We start from the raw sequence: 17,405 nt of genomic DNA on the forward strand, positions 1-17,405 counted from the left end.
TGACATTTTTCAGATACATTTATTTGAAAAGAAATGCACAACAGCAAGGAAATATTTCGCTAAATATGGAAAAGAAGCAAAAACTAAACACATGAATAATATAAACGTCACTATTACAAAATGAACACAAGGTATTTAACCAACTCTATTATATGACCAAGAAATTGTTTTTGCTCTACTAGCATGCCTTGGTGCATGCCACAGTTCTCTAGCGTGAGTGTTGCTGTTCATAGAGTCCCTGTGTTCCACATATGCCTGATTTTAGGACACAGCCCTGTTGTAAACACGGTTTCCCCCTGAGCAGTGGAAGCAGACACCATGTACAAGACGGCAGCAGATTAAAATGTCTGTGTCCAGACCACACTCCCACAGGTGATGGATCTTACAAGTTATGTAAAAAAAAAAAAAGAAGTCAATCAAAATGGCCCCTGTCTCTTCTGAATGGCTGGTTGAAAACTGGCTCCTGGTCGCTTGTCTCCCGTCCGACACTACAACGCAGAGCCCAGGGCCCTGGCTGTGGAGCACCCAGGAGGGCCCTGGCTGTGGAGCACCCAGGAGGGCCCTGGCTGTCCTCCCTCACAGGAACATGCGGTCTTGGCTGTGGGAGAAGCGTGTGTTCAGCTCCTGGGACTTCTTCAGCAAGCGCTGCTTCTGCGCCTCGTCGAAGCGGTTCACCTGGAGGTCGTTGTCCCGGTCGAAAGCCCGTCGCTCCACCACCTTGTGTCCCTCCTCCTCCGCCTTCCTCTTCATCTTCTTCTTGTGAAGGTTGATCAGAGACTCGCCACGCTTGGATTCCTAACCGCGGGAGAGGAGGGAGGAACTCTCTTAGGACGTACTCATGAACACGCGAAGATTCCTACAGCTGAACACTCATTTAGATCCTGTCAAGTTGGTAACTGTATGAGTTATTAGTGCTTCACATAAGCAGGTGATAAGGCTGGACACCAATCTAACTAGACTGGTCACAAAATACACAATAGACACTCACAGGTCTTTTGAGGCTGTCGAGAAAAGAGAACAAAATAATATTCTGATCCTTGATTCTCTGCTGTACTTTCTGCACAGATGTCGTTTTGGATAAATAAATAAATAGAAAACGTCTTGAAAATGAATACTAAGGTGAAATGTCGGCGGCCGGACTGAAAGTCGAGATGGAGCAGGCTACCGTGACAACACTCACGTTGTACTGGGACACCTTGTCGGCGAGCTGCAAGTCCTTCTGGGATAGCTGTGGGGTGTCGACCTCCTCTTCCTCGCCACGCTTCTTCTTCTCCTGACGCTCCTATTGGTCGAAACAAGAAAGGGGGAGACACAGAAACGAGAGAGTATTTACAGAATATTATAAAACATTTATGAAGATTATTCCTGTCAGAATTCAGTTTATATTGTAAGAGTGTGTGAGCTACGTACAAATTCTACAATAACAGACAGTTGTTATATACAGCATCTATTCTATCTCTCATCTCTCTTTCATATATAATATACACGCACACATTATGTATAAACTTATGAAGGAGACTCCTGTCTGATTGTGGTTGACATTCTCTCTCTCTCTAGGTGGGACGGATGTGCGAGGACCCAGCAGCATTCCTACCCTGGCTTTGCGCTCCCTGTCGGCGGGGGTGTCGGTCCACACGGAGCGGTCCTTGTTCGCAGGCCCAGACTTCTTCTTGAAGGTGCGGGCGCCCAGACCGATGTGCTGCAGCTCTGGAGGAAGCTCCATCATCCATGCCTCCCTGGCCAGTTCCTCCGGACCCTCCTGTCAACACGCAACAACACCACCTGACCTTTGACCCGGAAACACTCTGACCCCCTCCCCTCAGCCGAGCAGGATGGAGAGCCTCAGATGTTTACATGGAGCGGAAACTGGTACAACCGTAGTGACAAACGAGTACTATAGATCACGATGCTTACGTCTCCTTTTGTCAGTTTGTCCTTCATCTTCTGTGCTCTACGCTCAAAGTCAAGCGCTACTGAGCCCTGGACAGCCCCGCCGGCTGGCATGGGCCCAATCACATCCTCCTCTCCTTCATCGCTGCTAGACTGGCTGGCTGTGTAGCCTGGTGGGAGGGCAGGTCCAGAGACACCGTCATCATCATCATCTTCTTCATCATCATCTGCTTGTCTGCGAAATCCAGGAGGTAAGGCTGGTCCTAACACCGAGAGCCTACCAAAGAGAGACTGAGTTGATCACAGCTTTGTCATTTGTATTAATCAACATGATTGAAAAGCAATTTGTTTAGGCCACCCGTGTTCCCCCTGAATGTTACCTCTCTGGGGAACCTGCGTTGTCCTGGAAACCAGGAGGAAGAGCGGGGCCAAAGAAACCTTCCTCTTCCTCCTCTACTCTGCGCTTTTTCCTTCAAGTAAACAAAAACGTACATTTAATAGACATTTTGATATTTAAAAAGGGATGCGTGTCCAACGATAACAGGGAATTTCAGACATTGAGACCTAGCTTTTTTATTAGTGGCCTCTAGGGTAGATATTTTGGGTCTCATCTAACAAAGTTTATATCCTGAAGCTGAATTACTCTGCGGATGGTCCATGTCCCGTTGCCACAAACCTGCCGCCCGCCTTGGACCTTTTGAACACAACTTCCTCCTGCTCGCTGTCGTCTGAAGAACTCGAGGACGTCCCTGCTTTATAACCGGGAGGCAGCGCTGGACCTGCGACTGGCAAAGTACAAGACAAGATATATACAGAGAAAAGAAAAACAGAAAGTCTGAAAAATCAGCGTAAGGTTTTTAGCAGTGTTGTTAATTTGATACGCCAAAACACGGTGTGGTAGACGAAGCTGATAATATTGCTCGCTATTCATACTTACACCCTTCATCGTCTGAGTTGTCTTCACTGCTTTTCCTGAACATCGGAGGCAATGCCGGACCAATAATATCATCATCTGACATGATCGCTAAACTTATATTACGAATATTAGTTGAAAGCGAGGGGGAAAAAAACAGTTTTCAAAACCCAGTTCAGCTTGATATTCGCCTATGGACTCCTTGACCCTTATCCCCGGAAGTAAACATTTTTTATCCAACAAATACATCCGGGTTAATATTATGTGCTGTAACATTAGAAGAAGAAGAAGAAGAGACGCATCAAATTATATAGTTAACTTACAATGAGGTTTGCAAAGATTGTGATAACCTCTCATAACACGATCTGAAAGGGACATTTAAGCCGTCCAAGCGATTATCATGGGTAAAAAAGACAGAGGAGATCGAGGTGAGTTCTTAACTAGGCTAATATTGCTTACAAGAAGTGTGTTGACAGTTAGCTAATGAAACAGTTAGCTAGCTAAATATACTGATGGCAAACCGATATGCAATTGCGACTCCTTTGAAGATAGCTTGTGCTAGATAAGTAACTAGGTTTTGTCATATGTCGAAACCCTATGCCGTGTTTCTACTTTCACAGTCCAGATTTGGTAGTGATAAGTGTTAAGTAGTGACACTGACGGAATGTCTCGCCATTATCTTGAGCTCTATCAGACCATTTTGAAAATGATTTCTAAAGTGAACAACCTATTACGCGCACACGATGTCTGCTCACAGAGAAAAGGTCGAAGAAGCGTGTGTACGAGGAAGAGGATGATGAGGAAGAGGCGGCGGGCGGTGAGTCTCAGGAGGCTATACCTGCGGCCGCGGGGAAGCAGGTGGATGAGTCGACCATCAAACTGGACGAGTACGGAGCCAAGGACTACCGTCTCCAGATGCTGCTGAAGAATGACAACTCTTCACGCCCTCTCTGGGTGGTAAGATGGCAGTTTGTTGACAGTGGATGTAGAGAAGAACATGTGAATGCTCTTCAAGTCGTCAAACCAAAGAATGAAATTGCAGCCTTTTCGCCAAAATCTTAACTTTAATTTGGCATGAAGTTAGCTGTTTATTCAGCACTCCTTTAGCCATTTGCAACAACGTTTTCAACAACAACAGCCTAAGAGCTGTTTTACACTGTTTTCACGCATTATTTTACACGACTTTAACAAATTACAGAAAAGCAGACTTCCCAACCGGTTTTCGTATCTTACCCCCGCCACCTCTCCCAGGCTCCTGACGGACACATCTTCCTGGAGGCCTTCTCGCCCGTGTACAAGTACGCCCAGGACTTTCTGGTGGCCATAGCAGAGCCGGTGTGTCGTCCCATCCACGTCCACGAGTACAAGCTGACGGCTTACTCCCTCTACGCCGCCGTCAGCGTGGGGCTCCAGACCTCCGACATCGTGGAGTACCTGCAGAAGCTGAGCAAGACCTCCGTACCTGAGGGCATCGTACAGTTCATCAAGGTCAGTTTGGTGCAGGAGGGAGGGATGGGTTAAGGGAGTGATCGGTGGATGGATGGATTGATGGAGGGAGGGATGGATTAATAAAGTGATGGATGGATATATACGATGCAGTGCAATACTCTGATGTACAGCCCCAAGATGCATCCAGCAATGTGGGCTTCCAACTGGACAGAGGAAGTATTGAAATGTGATTTTTCATGTCATGGTGTCATGATCGTGCACTCTCACACTCTCCCATGATGTTTCTCACAGCTGTGCACGGTGAGCTACGGAAAAGTCAAACTGGTGCTCAAACACAACAGGTGAATAAAAAAGTATTTTTATATAATACTATAATGAATACGTATTTAAATGAAAATGTGGTTTACTTAAGTCTTTTATCCTCATCAACCTCACGTGATTCTTTCGTAGATATGCAGATGTTGTTCAGAGTGGTGTGTGTTCCTGTCAGGTACTTTGTGGAGAGTGCGTTCCCCGAGGTGATCCAGCGCCTCCTGCAGGATGGGGTGATACGAGACTGTCGTCTCCGCACCGCTGAAGGTGTCGACACCGAGCTCATCACAGAAGTGCTTCGGAGCAAGTCTGCGGTACGCTCACCTGTTACCTGTTCACCCGTTACCTGTTCACCCGTTAGCTGTTCACCCGTTACCTGTTCAGGGTTCATCTATACTGTTAAAAATGTACTTGACCCCCCCCTCCCCCCCCTGCATCCTCATGAGATAAACAGGAGCATGGCACGTGGGCATGCTTTGACCTTGACCAGTCTAGTTGAGGTTCAAACCTTTACACTGACCAGCCAGTAGAGGGCGCTGTTTCACATTTGCTGACGTACCAGAGCAGGGATCGGCCACAGCAAGCCTCCCACCCAGCACAGTCAATATTTCCACAACCCCCATGTACAAACAAGCTTTATTCCAGTACACAGCTGTTACACCTGTGTTACACTTGCTGCCCCCTGTGGTGAGTACCTGCAGTGACGCTGCCCCCCTGTGGTGAGTACCTGCAGTGACGCTTCCCTCTTGTGCTCAGATTTCCAAGTCTGTCCAGGACAACGGCGAGGCCGCCTCCACTTCCCAGACCCCCCAGGTGCCTGAAGACATCTTCAGCTACTACGAGCAGATGGACAAGGAGGAGGAGGAGGAAGAGGAGACCCAGACCGTCTCCTTTGAGATCCGCCAGGTTGGACTCTCTTCGGAGTGTGTGTGTGTGTGAGAGAGAGAGAGTGAGTATGTGAGAGAGTGGGGAGGAAGTGGAGAAGGACTGCAGGAATGTCTGTGTAGACTGACAACACTGTCCTCCCTGCCCCCCCTGTCCTCCCTGCCTCCCCCCTCCCCCTGTCCTCCCTGCCCCCCCTGTCCTCCCTGCCCCCCCCCTCCCCCTGTCCTCCCTGCCCCCCCCCTCCCCCTGTCCTCCCTGCCCCCCCCCTCCCCCTGTCCTCCCTGCCCCCCCCCTCCCCCTGTCCTCCCTGCCCCCCCCCTCCCCCTGTCCTCCCTGCCTCCCCCCTCCCCCTGTCCTCCCTGCCCCCCCCCTCCCCCTGTCCTCCCTGCCCCCCCCCTCCCCCTGTCCTCCCTGCCCCCCCCCTCCCCCTGTCCTCCCTGCCTCCCCCCTCCCCCTGTCCTCCCTGCCTCCCCCCTCCCCCTGTCCTCCCTGCCTCCCCCCTCCCCCTGTCCTCCCTGCCCCCCCCCTCCCCCTGTCCTCCCTGCCCCCCCCCTCCCCCTGTCCTCCCTGCCTCCCCCCTCCCCCTGTCCTCCCTGCCCCCCCCCTCCCCCTGTCCTCCCTGCCCCCCCCCTCCCCCTGTCCTCCCTGCCTCCCCCCCCCTCCCCCTGTCCTCCCTGCCTCCCCCCTCCCCCTGTCCTCCCTGCCCCCCCCCTCCCCCTGTCCTCCCTGCCTCCCCCCTCCCCCTGTCCTCCCTGCCCCCCCCTCCCCCTGTCCTCCCTGCCTCCCCCCTCCCCCTGTCCTCCCTGCCTCCCCCCTCCCCCTGTCCTCCCTGCCCCCCCCCTCCCCCTGTCCTCCCTGCCTCCCCCTGCCCCCCCCTGACCCCCAGGAGATGATCGAGGAACTTCAGAAGCGCTGTATCCAGCTGGAATACCCCCTGCTGGCAGAGTACGACTTCCGGAACGACACGGTGAACCCTGACATCAACATGGACCTGAAGCCCACGGCCGTGCTGCGGCCCTACCAGGAGAAGAGCCTCCGGAAGATGTTCGGGAACGGACGCGCTCGCTCAGGCGTCATCGTGCTACCCTGCGGTGAGGGGTGTGTGTGTGTGTGTACAGGGGTGAGAGACTGTGTGTGTGTGTGAGTGAGTGTACAGGGGAGAGAGAGTGTGAGTGTACAGGGGAGAGAGAGAGAGAGAGTGTGTGTGTACAGGGGAGAGAGAGAGAGAGTGTGTGTGAGTGTACAGGGGAGAGAGAGAGAGAGTGTGTGTGTGTGTGAGTGTACAGGGGAGAGAAAGAGAGTGTGCAGTGTTTCCCCTATCATTATATTAAGGGGGTGCCCGCCCCCCCAACGGCACCCCCCGCCCCCCCTGGAAGGTCAAGTTAATAATGATTTTTTTTATATATATATATATATATATATATATATAATAAAAAAAAAAAAAGCTGTAAACCTAGGGGAAACACTGGTGTGTGTACAGGGGAGAGAGAGAGAGAGAGAGTGTGTGTGTATGTACAGGGCAAAGGATCAGCAGTACTGACCCAGAGGAGAGGGTGTGTGTGTGCACGCGCACGCCTCGTGGCCTCATGTGCTTGATAAATGACATAGTTCCTATGATCAGGAGTTCCTAGAAACTGTGCACAGTCGATGAAGTCAAGGAAGTTTTATTTGCTTGCGCATGTAGCAAGGAGACGAGACAATTAGCCTATGTGTGTGCGTCTTGGAGTTTCGACCCTGCTAGGCTTACCAGAGGGTCAGCATGTTTATGGCATGCTGTAAAGATAACGGTCATGTTTACATAAACTTGGTGTTTCCATTGTGTTCATTTCGAGGTTTATCCTTTCTGCTCGCCAGGAATGCTGAACACAGTATCATCTTATACAGAATAAAGGTTACATCCTTAATGTCTCTGACATAAAAACCTCACTGAAGAAAAACAGGATTTTCTCTAGAGATTGATGGGATTTGAGATTGAGTCTATTATGATTATGAATTTCACGTGCACTGTACTTCTGTATTGGAAATAATCCAAATGTTCTTTGTTCTGTTAATTAAAACAAATATTTGAAAGGTATTAGACTGGTAAAAGACCAGCCCATGCTGTTATGAATAATTGCAAACGTGGTTTTAAAACATAATACTGTTCTCCTGAAATCCTCCATAAAATTGCACGAGGCCCACTAGGATAGAAAACCAAACGTGTGTGTGTGCGTGCGTGTGTCCAGGTGCGGGGAAGTCCCTGGTGGGGGTGACGGCTGCTTGCACGGTACGGAAGCGCTGCCTGGTTCTGGGAAACTCTTCTGTATCGGTGGAGCAGTGGAAGTCCCAGTTCAAGATGTGGTCCACCATCGACGACTCCCAGATCTGTCGCTTCACCTCTGACGCCAAGGTAAATATACACATACAGTTAGGTCCATAAATATTTGGACATTGACACAATTTTCATCATTTTGGCTCTGTATACCACCACAATGGATTTGAAATGAAACAATCAAGATGTGCTTTAAGTGCAGACTTTCAGCTTTAATTTCAGGGTATTTACATCCAAATCAGGTGAACGGTGTAGGAATTACAACACATTTTATATGTGCCCCCCCCCCTTTTTAAGGGACCAAAAATAATTGGACAAACTAACATAATCATAAATCTAATTGTCACTTTTAATACTTGGTTGCAAATCATTTGCAGTCAATGACAGCCTGAAGTCTGGAACCCATAGACATCACCAGACGCTGGGTTTCGTCCCTGGTGATGCTCTGCCAGGCCTCTACTGCAACTGTCTTCAGTTCCTGCTTGTTCTTGGGGCATTTTCCCTTCAGTTTTGTCTTTAGCAAGTGAAATGCATGCTCAATTGGATTTAGGTCAGGTGATTGACTTGGCCATTGCAGAACATTCCACTTCTTTGCCTTAAAAAACTCTTTGGTTGCTTTCGCAGTATGCTTCGGGTCATTGTCCATCTGCACTGTGAAGCGGCGTCCTATGAGTTCTGAAGCATTTGGCTGAATCTGAGCAGATAATATTGCCCGAAACACTTCAGAATTCATCCTACTGCTTTTGTCAGCAGTCACATCATCGATAAATACAAGGGAACCAGTTTCATTGGCAGCCATACATGCCCACGCCATAACACTACCTCCACCATGCTTCACTGATGAGGTGGTATGCTTTGGATCATGAGCAGTTCCTTCCCTTCTCCATACTCTTCTCTTCCCATCATTCTGGTACAAGTTGATCTTGGTCTCATCTGTCCATAGGATGTTGTTCCAGAACTGTACAGGCTCTTTTAGATGTTTTTTGGCAAACTCTAATCTGGTCTTCCTGTTTTTGAGACTCACCAATGGTTTACATCTTGTGGTGAACCCTCTGTATTTACTCTGGTGAAGTCTTCTCTTAATTGTTGACATTGACACAGATACGCCTACCTCCTGGAGAGTGTTCTTGATCTGGCCAACTGTTGTGAAGGGGTTTTTCTTTACCAGGGAAAGAATTCTTCTGTCATCCACCACAGTTGTTTTCCGTGGTCTTCCGGGTCTTTTGGTGTTGCTGAGCTCACCAGTGCGTTCTTTCTTTTTAAGAATGTACCAAACAGTTGATTTGGCCACACCTAATGTTTTTGCTATCTCTCTGATAGGTTTGTTTTGATTTTACAGCCTAACGATGGCTTGCTTCACTGATGGTGACAGCTCTTTGGACTTCATATTGAGAGTTGACAGCAACAGATTCCAAACACAAATACCATACATGAAATGAACTCTAGACCTTTTATCTGCTCCTTGTCAATGAAATAACGAACTCCCATGAAGGAATAACATACACCTGGCCATGGAACAGCTGAGCAGCCAATTGTCCAATTACTTTTGGTCCCTTAAAAAGGGGGGGGCCACATATCAAATGTGTTGTAATTCCTACACCGTTCACCTGATTTGGATGTAAATACCCTGAAATTAAAGCTGAAAGTCTGCACTTAAAGCACATCTTGATTGTTTCATTTCAAATCCATTGTGGTGGTATACAGAGCCAAAATGATGAAAATTGTGTCAATGTCCAAATATTTATGGACCTAACTGTATATCCTCTGGAATCTATATATACACCCCCTCTGGGAGGACAACAATAAAATGTGGATAAAAGCGACCTGCTAAGTGAGTGAATAGTAAGTGTGAGTACAGTATGGGTACTGGATGTCCCTGTGACAGGACAAGCCCATCGGCTGCTCTGTAGCCATCAGCACCTACTCCATGCTGGGCCACACCACCAAGCGCTCCTGGGAGGCAGAGAGGGTCATGGAGTGGATGAGGAGCCAGGAGTGGGGTCTCATTATCCTGGATGAGGTTCATACCATCCCTGGTGAGCTCATGTCATCCATCCTGCCTTACCTGTCATCCTCCATCCCTCCTTGCTCCAACCTCCCGTTCGTTTGAATCGGGTGTGTCTGAGTAGGGAAGCACCTAGAACAGGGGTAGGCAATCCTGGTCCTTAGGTGCCGCTGTCCCGCATGTTTTAGATGTTTCCCTGCTCCAGCACACTTGTTTCAAATGAATGGGTTGTTATCAAGCTCTGTGGAAGCCGGGTAATGACCATTGATCTGAATCAGGTGTGCTGGAGCAGGGAAACATCTAAAACATGCAGGACAGGGGCTCTAGAGGACCAGGATTGCCCACCCCTGTTTTAGAACATGCAGGGCAGTAATCCCAGAGGAGACGTAAAGAGACGCTTGCTCCTCTTGTCCTCAGCCAAGATGTTCCGGCGTGTTCTGACCATCGTCCAGGCCCACTGCAAGCTGGGCCTCACAGCCACGCTGGTCCGGGAGGACGACAAGATCGTGGACCTGAACTTTCTGATCGGGCCCAAGCTGTTCGAGGCCAACTGGATGGAGCTGCAGAACAACGGCTACATCGCCAAGGTCCAGTGTGCAGAGGTGCCTAGCTAAGGTCCAGTGTGCAGAGGTGCCTAGCTAAGGTCCAGTGTGCAGAGGTGCCTAGCTAAGGTCCAGTGTGCAGAGGTGCCTAGCTAAGGTCCAGTGTGCAGAGGTGCCTAGCTAAGGTCCAGTGTGCAGAGGTGCCTAGCTAAGGTCCAGTGTGCAGAGGTGCTTAGCTAAGGTCCAGTGTGCAGAGGTGCTTAGCTGAGGTCCAGTGTGCAGAGGTGCCTAGCTAAGGTCCAGTGTGCAGAGGTGCCTAGCTAAGGTCCAGTGTGCAGAGGTGCTTAGCTGAGGTCCAGTGTGCAGAGGTGCCTAGCTAAGGTCCAGTGTGCAGAGGTGCCTAGCTAAGGTCCAGTGTGCAGAGGTGCTTAGCTGAGGTCCAGTGTGCAGAGGTGCCTAGCTAAGGTCCAGTGTGCAGAGGTGCCTAGCTAAGGTCCAGTGTGCAGAGGTGCTTAGCTGAGGTCCAGTGTGCAGAGGTGCCTAGCTAAGGTCCAGTGTGCAGAGGTGCCTAGCTAAGGTCCAGTGTGCAGAGGTGCCTAGCTAAGGTCCAGTGTGCAGAGGTGCGTTCAACGTGTCGTAAGATGGATCGTTCGGAGGTTCCTCCTGGGCAGACTCTGTAGGCTGAGGTTTGACCACAGCCTCTGTAGGCTGAGGTCTGACCACAGACTCTGGGTTTGAATCATGGCTCTTCACTGCATGTCTTCCCCCTCTGTCTCTCTCTCCTCCTGCCTTTCCTGTCACACTTATATACAAAATACACAAATATATCTTTAACACGTCAATGAGCAAATATGTGATCATTCGAATGTGGGTCCCACAGTGTAACATCACAAATATGTGATTCAAACATTCCAATTGAATATTTTTTTTACGCTTTTGGATGGCTTCAGAATGTACTTATTAGAAGGCTAACAAGTAAGACTAACATGGTAGTAGCATTGCTACGAGTTTAATGCTAGGTAACTTAGCCCGGCAGCTGACTAAGCTAGCTACCATTTCGAAAAAAATTACTTGCGCTGTGGGGACCTTCGAAAATATTTGTAACTCACTAATAAAAATAAAAATGGACTGTATGTGATGTTAGCTGTGGTGACAGCTTTTGGTGTGTCTGGCCCTCTACCTGCCGGCAGGTTTGGTGTCCCATGTCTCCAGAGTTCTATCGCGAGTACGTGGCCATCAAGACTAGGAAGCGCATGCTGCTGTACACCATGAACCCCAACAAGTTCCGCGCCTGCCAGTTCCTCATCCGCTTCCACGAGCGCCGCAACGACAAGATCATGGTGTTCGCCGACAACGTGTTCGCTCTGAAGGAGTACGCAGTCCGCCTCAACAAGTACGCTGCCGCTCCACTGTCACGCAGACCAGAGACCCCTGTTGCTTCCCCTTAGACCAGCTGTTGCTACTTGTTGTCTTGTTTACTGCTAATCCTACTTCCTGTTGTGCGCTGGAGAAACGGGTCTTTGTGTAAAGTTAAATTCCCACTCCCGCCGTTTTGACTTTGGTTCCGGTGCCTGTGAGGTGGACCGGTGTGTCCGTGTACATGAAGGTGTTGATGTCCTTTTAAAACACAAATAATGTTCATCTGAACCAATTCTTCATCCTTCTATCCTTCCTGCTCTTCACCCTCATCCCTCCTTCTCTTGTCCGTCCCACTCTCTCTGTCTCTGTCTCTGTCTCTTGTCTCTCTGTCTCTTTCTCTCTGTCTCTGTCTCGCTCTCTGTCTCTCTCTCTCGGTCTCTCTCTCTCTGTCTCTCTGTTTCTCTGTCTCTCTCTGTTTCTGTCTCTCTCTGTTTCTCTGTCTCTCTCTCTGTCTTTGTCTGTCTCTCTTTGTTTCTCTCTCTGTGTCTGTCTCTCTCTGTCTCCAGACCCTACATCTACGGACCTACTTCCCAGGGAGAGCGTATGCAGATCCTGCAGAACTTCAAACACAACCCCAAGATCAACACCATCTTCATCTCCAAGGTAACCTGCCTCGTTGACCTCCTGGCACTCTGCACTTCCTCTAGACGTTCACTCAGAGCTGGACTCCCTCCCGGTGTGTTATCGGAGGGGTGGGTAAATTGCTTGATAAAATGTTCCTTTGGGGACGATGACATTTCCCTTTAAGGGACAATTCAGTTTTATCTCGAATACCCTAGGGCCGTTTTGCCAGTGACGTTTGAATGTCGCCACTGAGCATTATTAAATTCTTAATTCGTTCTTAAATATTTCTTTTTTTGTTTGCAACTTGGACTTGTTTCCACTGTTAACAGCCAGATCAGGAAGGATTTCCTGCAAGCTCACACTTAGTTTCTTTCATATACGGTTCAGACGAGGCAAGTCTGCACCTTCACATTTCTATGGTCTTATTTGCTTAAGTATTCTGAGAATACTCAGAGTTCTCAGGTTTTAAGTGGGTCCTGGTATGAAGGGAGTGTATTTTATTTGGAATGAGAGAAGGCTATTCATGGACTGAGGTAATTTCCATGAATCAGCTGGATGCTGTTACGATATGTCTTTTTCACTAAGTTGTTTGAGGTCAAAGTACTTGGGCAGTCGATATGGGTGCAGTTCGTATATTTCTCTGGAAAGGTATTTAGATTTCTCGAGAAATAGTGAAATAATAATGATGTAAAGTATAAAGTTGGGCGTTTATATTCCTGGTGGGTGAGAGGTACGAGAGCCACTGTTACGAACAGTAAAGGAACTACCCCCCACACACACACACACACACACTGTCACCGTGGTAACGACCCTCCCCTCTCTGTCCCAGGTGGGGGACACCTCCTTCGACCTCCCGGAGGCCAACGTCCTCATCCAGATCTCATCCCACGGAGGCTCCCGCCGGCAGGAGGCTCAGAGGCTGGGCCGCGTCCTCAGAGCTAAGAAAGGTAGCAGCTTCTACTGCCCCGCTGGACGCTGTCCCAGCTGGACGCTGTCCTAGCTGGACGCTGTCCTAGCTGGACGCTGCCCTAGCTGGACGCTGTCCTAGCAGGACGCTGCCCTAGCTGGACGCTGTCCTAGCAGGACGCTGCCCTAGCTGGACGCTGTCCTAGCAGCGGACACAAACCTAGAATAACAATTATTATAACATACATGAGTCCTAACGAGCTGCTATTCCCTGTGAATTTTTGTGAGCTGAAGTACAGAGGGACCAGCTCTCTTTCTCACGGAAACAACCCTAACTCAATCACTTTCCTTTCATTTGCCTATCTCTTTCTCGCCTCTCTTCTCACACACACACACACCCTCTGTTCCTATGTAGGGATGGTGGCAGAGGAGTACAATGCCTACTTCTACTCTCTGGTCTCTCAGGACACCCAGGAAATGGCCTACTCCACCAAGAGACAGCGGTTCCTAGTGGACCAGGGATACAGCTTCAAGGTATACACACACGTACACACACACCAGGGATACAGCTTTAAGGTGCACACACACACACACACCTATCCAAGCCCTTCTGCTCTCTCCTAGCTGCTCAGCCTCCATACTTGACAGCCTCGTAAGATGTTCACCAGAGACTCAAATGAACGACCTACGCACATCAAAGCAACACAGTGTTGCTTTGATGTGCGTAGGTCGTCGTCCCCCCTCTCCAGTTCAGAAATCTCTCTGTTCCGAGGTGAGAAGCTCTCTTCTGCTCAGACCCCCTGGTGTCGCCCAGTGATTCACACATGCTCACTCAGGAGAGGCACTGGCCTCACTCAGGAGAGGCACTGGCCTCACTCAGGAGAGGCACTGGCCTCACTCAGGAGAGGCACTGGCCTCACTCAGGAGAAGCACTGGCCTCACTCAGGAGAAGCACTGGCCTCACTCAGGAGAAGCACTGGCCTCACTCAGGAGAAGCACTGGCCTCACTCAGGAGAGGCACTGGCCTCACTCAGGAGAGGCACTGGCCTCACTCAGGAGAGGCACTGGCCTCACTCAGGAGAGGCACTGGCCTCACTCAGGAGAGGCACTGGCCTCACTCAGGAGAGGCACTGGCCTCACTCAGGAGAGGCACTGGCCTCACTCAGGAGAGGCACTGGCCTCACTCAGGAGAGGCACTGGCCTCACTCAGGAGAGGCACTGGCCTCACTCAGGAGAGGCACTGGCCTCACACAGACTTCTGTCGTTGTTTTGTTTTGCTTGATTCACATTCAAGTAGCTGTGAGGTCTCTGCTCCCTGGGGTGTCCAGGTCATAACCAAGATGGCAGGCATGGAGGAGGATGACCTGATGTTCTCCTCCAGAGAGGAACAGTACCAGCTGCTGCAGAAGGTTCTAGCTGCGTCCGATCTGGACGCCGAGGAGGAGGTTGTGATGGGGGAGCTGGGAGGAAGACCTCAGGTACCCTGCTTGGTATACAGCTGTGTGTTTGTGTGTCTTATCCTCAAACAACCCTGGCTTTCTTTGCCAAGCAGCTTACAACCCTGGCTTTCTTTGCCAAGCAGCTTACTTACCTACTTACTAGTACTCAGTAGAATGGGCCCTTTTTTTCTTCTTCTAAGAAAACATCAAATCCTCAAGCAATAGCTTAATTGCACAGAAGTCTTAAATCTATGGCTTGGGGGTTTTGTTGTTAATCCAGTGAGTTGCAAACAGCGCTGACCTTGAGAGCTGAGGACAAGATCTGTTTCAAATAATTAGTTGTTTCAAATAGTTTATCTCTTTCTCCATCCCTCTTTCATCCCTCCATATCTCTCATCATCCCTCCTTCTCTCCATTCCTCTGTCTACAGTTCTCCAGGCGAGCCGGCACGATGGGCTCCATGTCTGGGGCTGATGATGCCTTCTACATGGAGTACAGCCGCAGCACCCGGGCCTCCCTGGGCAAGAACATCCACCCGCTCTTCAAACGCTTCCGCAAGTAGACGGCCCCGCAGGGGGGCGTGACCCCGCAGGGGGGCGTGACCCCGCAGGGGGGGCGTGACCCCTCAGGGGGGGCGTGACCCCGCAGGGGGTGCAAGGATGGCGAGCTTGCTGGGAGAAGGAATCCAACACGGAGCTGCTGATAATGATGATGATGATGGTGGAGGTTGAAGGGTGAAGATGTGATGGAGGCCAGCTGTCTGTCTGTCCTCTGAGTGTACGTCCAGGAGGAGAGGCGGTGGAGAAGGATCCTCCCCGCGTCTGGCCCTGCTACCCCGAGTCCTCTCAGTGGACACGGGGCCGGGGCCGCCAATTTAATTACACCTGTTAAAATCCGGCTTCATATGGAACTCCCCCCCCCCCCCCCCCCCCCCCCTGACGGTGCAGACTTTTGGGTAACTGCCAAAGCAAAATGCATTCCAGGCACATCTAGCAGACGGCTGGAAACCAGCCTGTGGAGTACTACCTAAAAGTGATTTGTTGATCAGTTATTTCATGCTGTGTCCATGTATTAGGTTTTATCACCCAGAAACAGTTTTTGTTACAAATGTAACAGTTAAATATATTCTATGTTGCTTTTTACAGTAAAAAAAAAAGTTGTTTTTTCTGGACCGCAAATTGAAAATTGTTAATAAAACAAGAAAAAAAGTCATACTTTTTGTTGTTTAAAGACTCTTTAATTAGTTGATTTAACTGGTGCAGGGCCTGTTTGAAGGATCCACAGCTAAACCAATCATCAGTCACCTTCCATGTAGTTGACTGTGCTAGAGGAGGAGGGAGGAGAGAAGGAGGGAGGAGAGGAGGAGGAAGGAGAGGAGGAGAGGAGGAGGGAGGAGAGGAGGAGAGGAGGAGGAAGGAGAGGAGGAGGGAGGAGAGGAGGAGGGAGGAGAGAAGGAGGGAGGAGAGGAGGAGGAAGGAGAGGAGAGGAGGAGGGAGGAGAGGAGGAGGGAGGAGAGAAGGAGGGAGGAGAGGAGGAGGGAGGAGGAGGAGGGAGGAGAGGAGGAGGAAGGAGAGGAGGAGGAAGGAGAGGAGGAGGGAGGAGAGGAGGAGGGAGGAGAGAAGGAGGGAGGAGAGGAGGAGGAAGGAGAGGAGGAGAGGAGGAGGGAGGAGAGGAGGAGGGAGGAGAGAAGGAGGGAGGAGAGGAGGAGGAAGGAGAGGAGGAGGGAGGAGAGGAGGAGGGAGGAGAGAAGGAGGGAGGAGAGGAGGAGGGAGGAGAGAAGGAGGGAGGAGAGGAGGAGGGAGGAGAGGAGGAGAGGAGGAGAGGAGGAGGGAGGAGGAGGGAGGAGGAGGGAGGAGAGGAGGAGGGAGGAGAGAGGAGAGGAGGAGAGAGTCGATTATTTCTTCCCAATATCCCCCTTTTTCCCCTGAAGTGAAGCGTAACGCCTGATAGTTTAGTGTCAGTTCTGCTCTACAGGTTCGATGTTGCAGTGAGGCGCGGAGGGTGTTGCTCAGAGCTTCATGAAAACATTTGGAATATGCTGGGAGAGCTTTACAATACCAAGAAAAGCCAAGCTGGGGATTCTATTTAAGTTTAATCATTAAAGAGCAGCTTCAGTCCCGTTAGAATGATCCGTACTTGCACGCACGTATGCACATTCTCACACACACACACATACACACACCCACGTACACACAAATACACTCTCAGACACACACACACACACACTCTTTTCCTCTTGAAGACATTCCAGTCAAGATGTCCGCCACTCAGAGGTGATGGCTGAGCGTGGGAAAGTGTCCCCCCTAAACCCAAACCCCCGTCCTGAGACCCAGCTGCCCCCCTCCTGCCCCCCTCCAGCCCCCCTCCAGCCCACCTCCTACCCCCCTCAATAAACATTCTTTATTTCATAAAGAATGTTTCATGAGACAAGATCGTTTTTCTTTTTGTCATCTGTAATATTATAGTAATTTAGTTGCACTGTTATCTGCAGTTCTGTCTTCTGTCAAGACGCTCACGTATTCAACCAGTAATTGTAATGGAAGTAGATTTGTCTTTGGTGGAGTGGTTGTATCAAGAGGCTCCTTAGCTTGGAGCAGCTAGCATAGCACATAGCACAGTACACATAACAGCACAGCAGGGAACATGGGATGTAGATCTCCCAGTGGACAGGAAATCAAACCAGACTTATATAACTCTTAGAAAGGCTTCACAAAAACCCACATTGATCAGCAGCGATAACCAACCCAGAAGACAAGGAAACATCTCCTGT

The 17,405-nt window shown here is 50.0% G+C and overlaps 2 protein-coding genes across 2 annotated transcripts; one reads left to right on the forward strand and one right to left on the reverse strand.

Annotated features, from left to right (window-relative positions):
- Nucleotides 1-45: 45 nt before the first annotated feature.
- gpalpp1 (GPALPP motifs containing 1) lies at nt 46-3,022 on the reverse strand. The gene is made up of 7 exons (XM_062446484.1): nt 2,828-3,022; nt 2,534-2,675; nt 2,271-2,360; nt 1,915-2,167; nt 1,595-1,759; nt 1,181-1,282; nt 46-795 (listed from the first exon to the last, which is right to left on the reverse strand). Exons 1-7 carry the CDS (start codon nt 2,907-2,909, stop codon nt 577-579), a joined length of 1,053 nt encoding a protein of 350 aa, XP_062302468.1. The 5' UTR covers nt 2,910-3,022; the 3' UTR covers nt 46-576.
- A 27-nt stretch (nt 3,023-3,049) lies between these two features.
- Nucleotides 3,050-15,849, forward strand: ercc3 (excision repair cross-complementation group 3). The gene is made up of 16 exons (XM_062446483.1): nt 3,050-3,231; nt 3,561-3,760; nt 4,055-4,291; nt 4,544-4,593; nt 4,743-4,878; nt 5,321-5,470; nt 6,336-6,540; nt 7,675-7,838; nt 9,646-9,796; nt 10,183-10,367; nt 11,498-11,700; nt 12,233-12,329; nt 13,120-13,237; nt 13,612-13,730; nt 14,525-14,674; nt 15,066-15,849. Exons 1-16 carry the CDS (start codon nt 3,204-3,206, stop codon nt 15,195-15,197), a joined length of 2,325 nt encoding a protein of 774 aa, XP_062302467.1. The 5' UTR covers nt 3,050-3,203; the 3' UTR covers nt 15,198-15,849.
- Nucleotides 15,850-17,405: the final 1,556 nt, after the last annotated feature.

The sequence above is a fragment of the Osmerus eperlanus genome, chromosome 21 (genome assembly GCF_963692335.1).
Source record: "Osmerus eperlanus chromosome 21, fOsmEpe2.1, whole genome shotgun sequence".
Lineage (NCBI taxonomy): Eukaryota > Metazoa > Chordata > Actinopteri > Osmeriformes > Osmeridae > Osmerus > Osmerus eperlanus.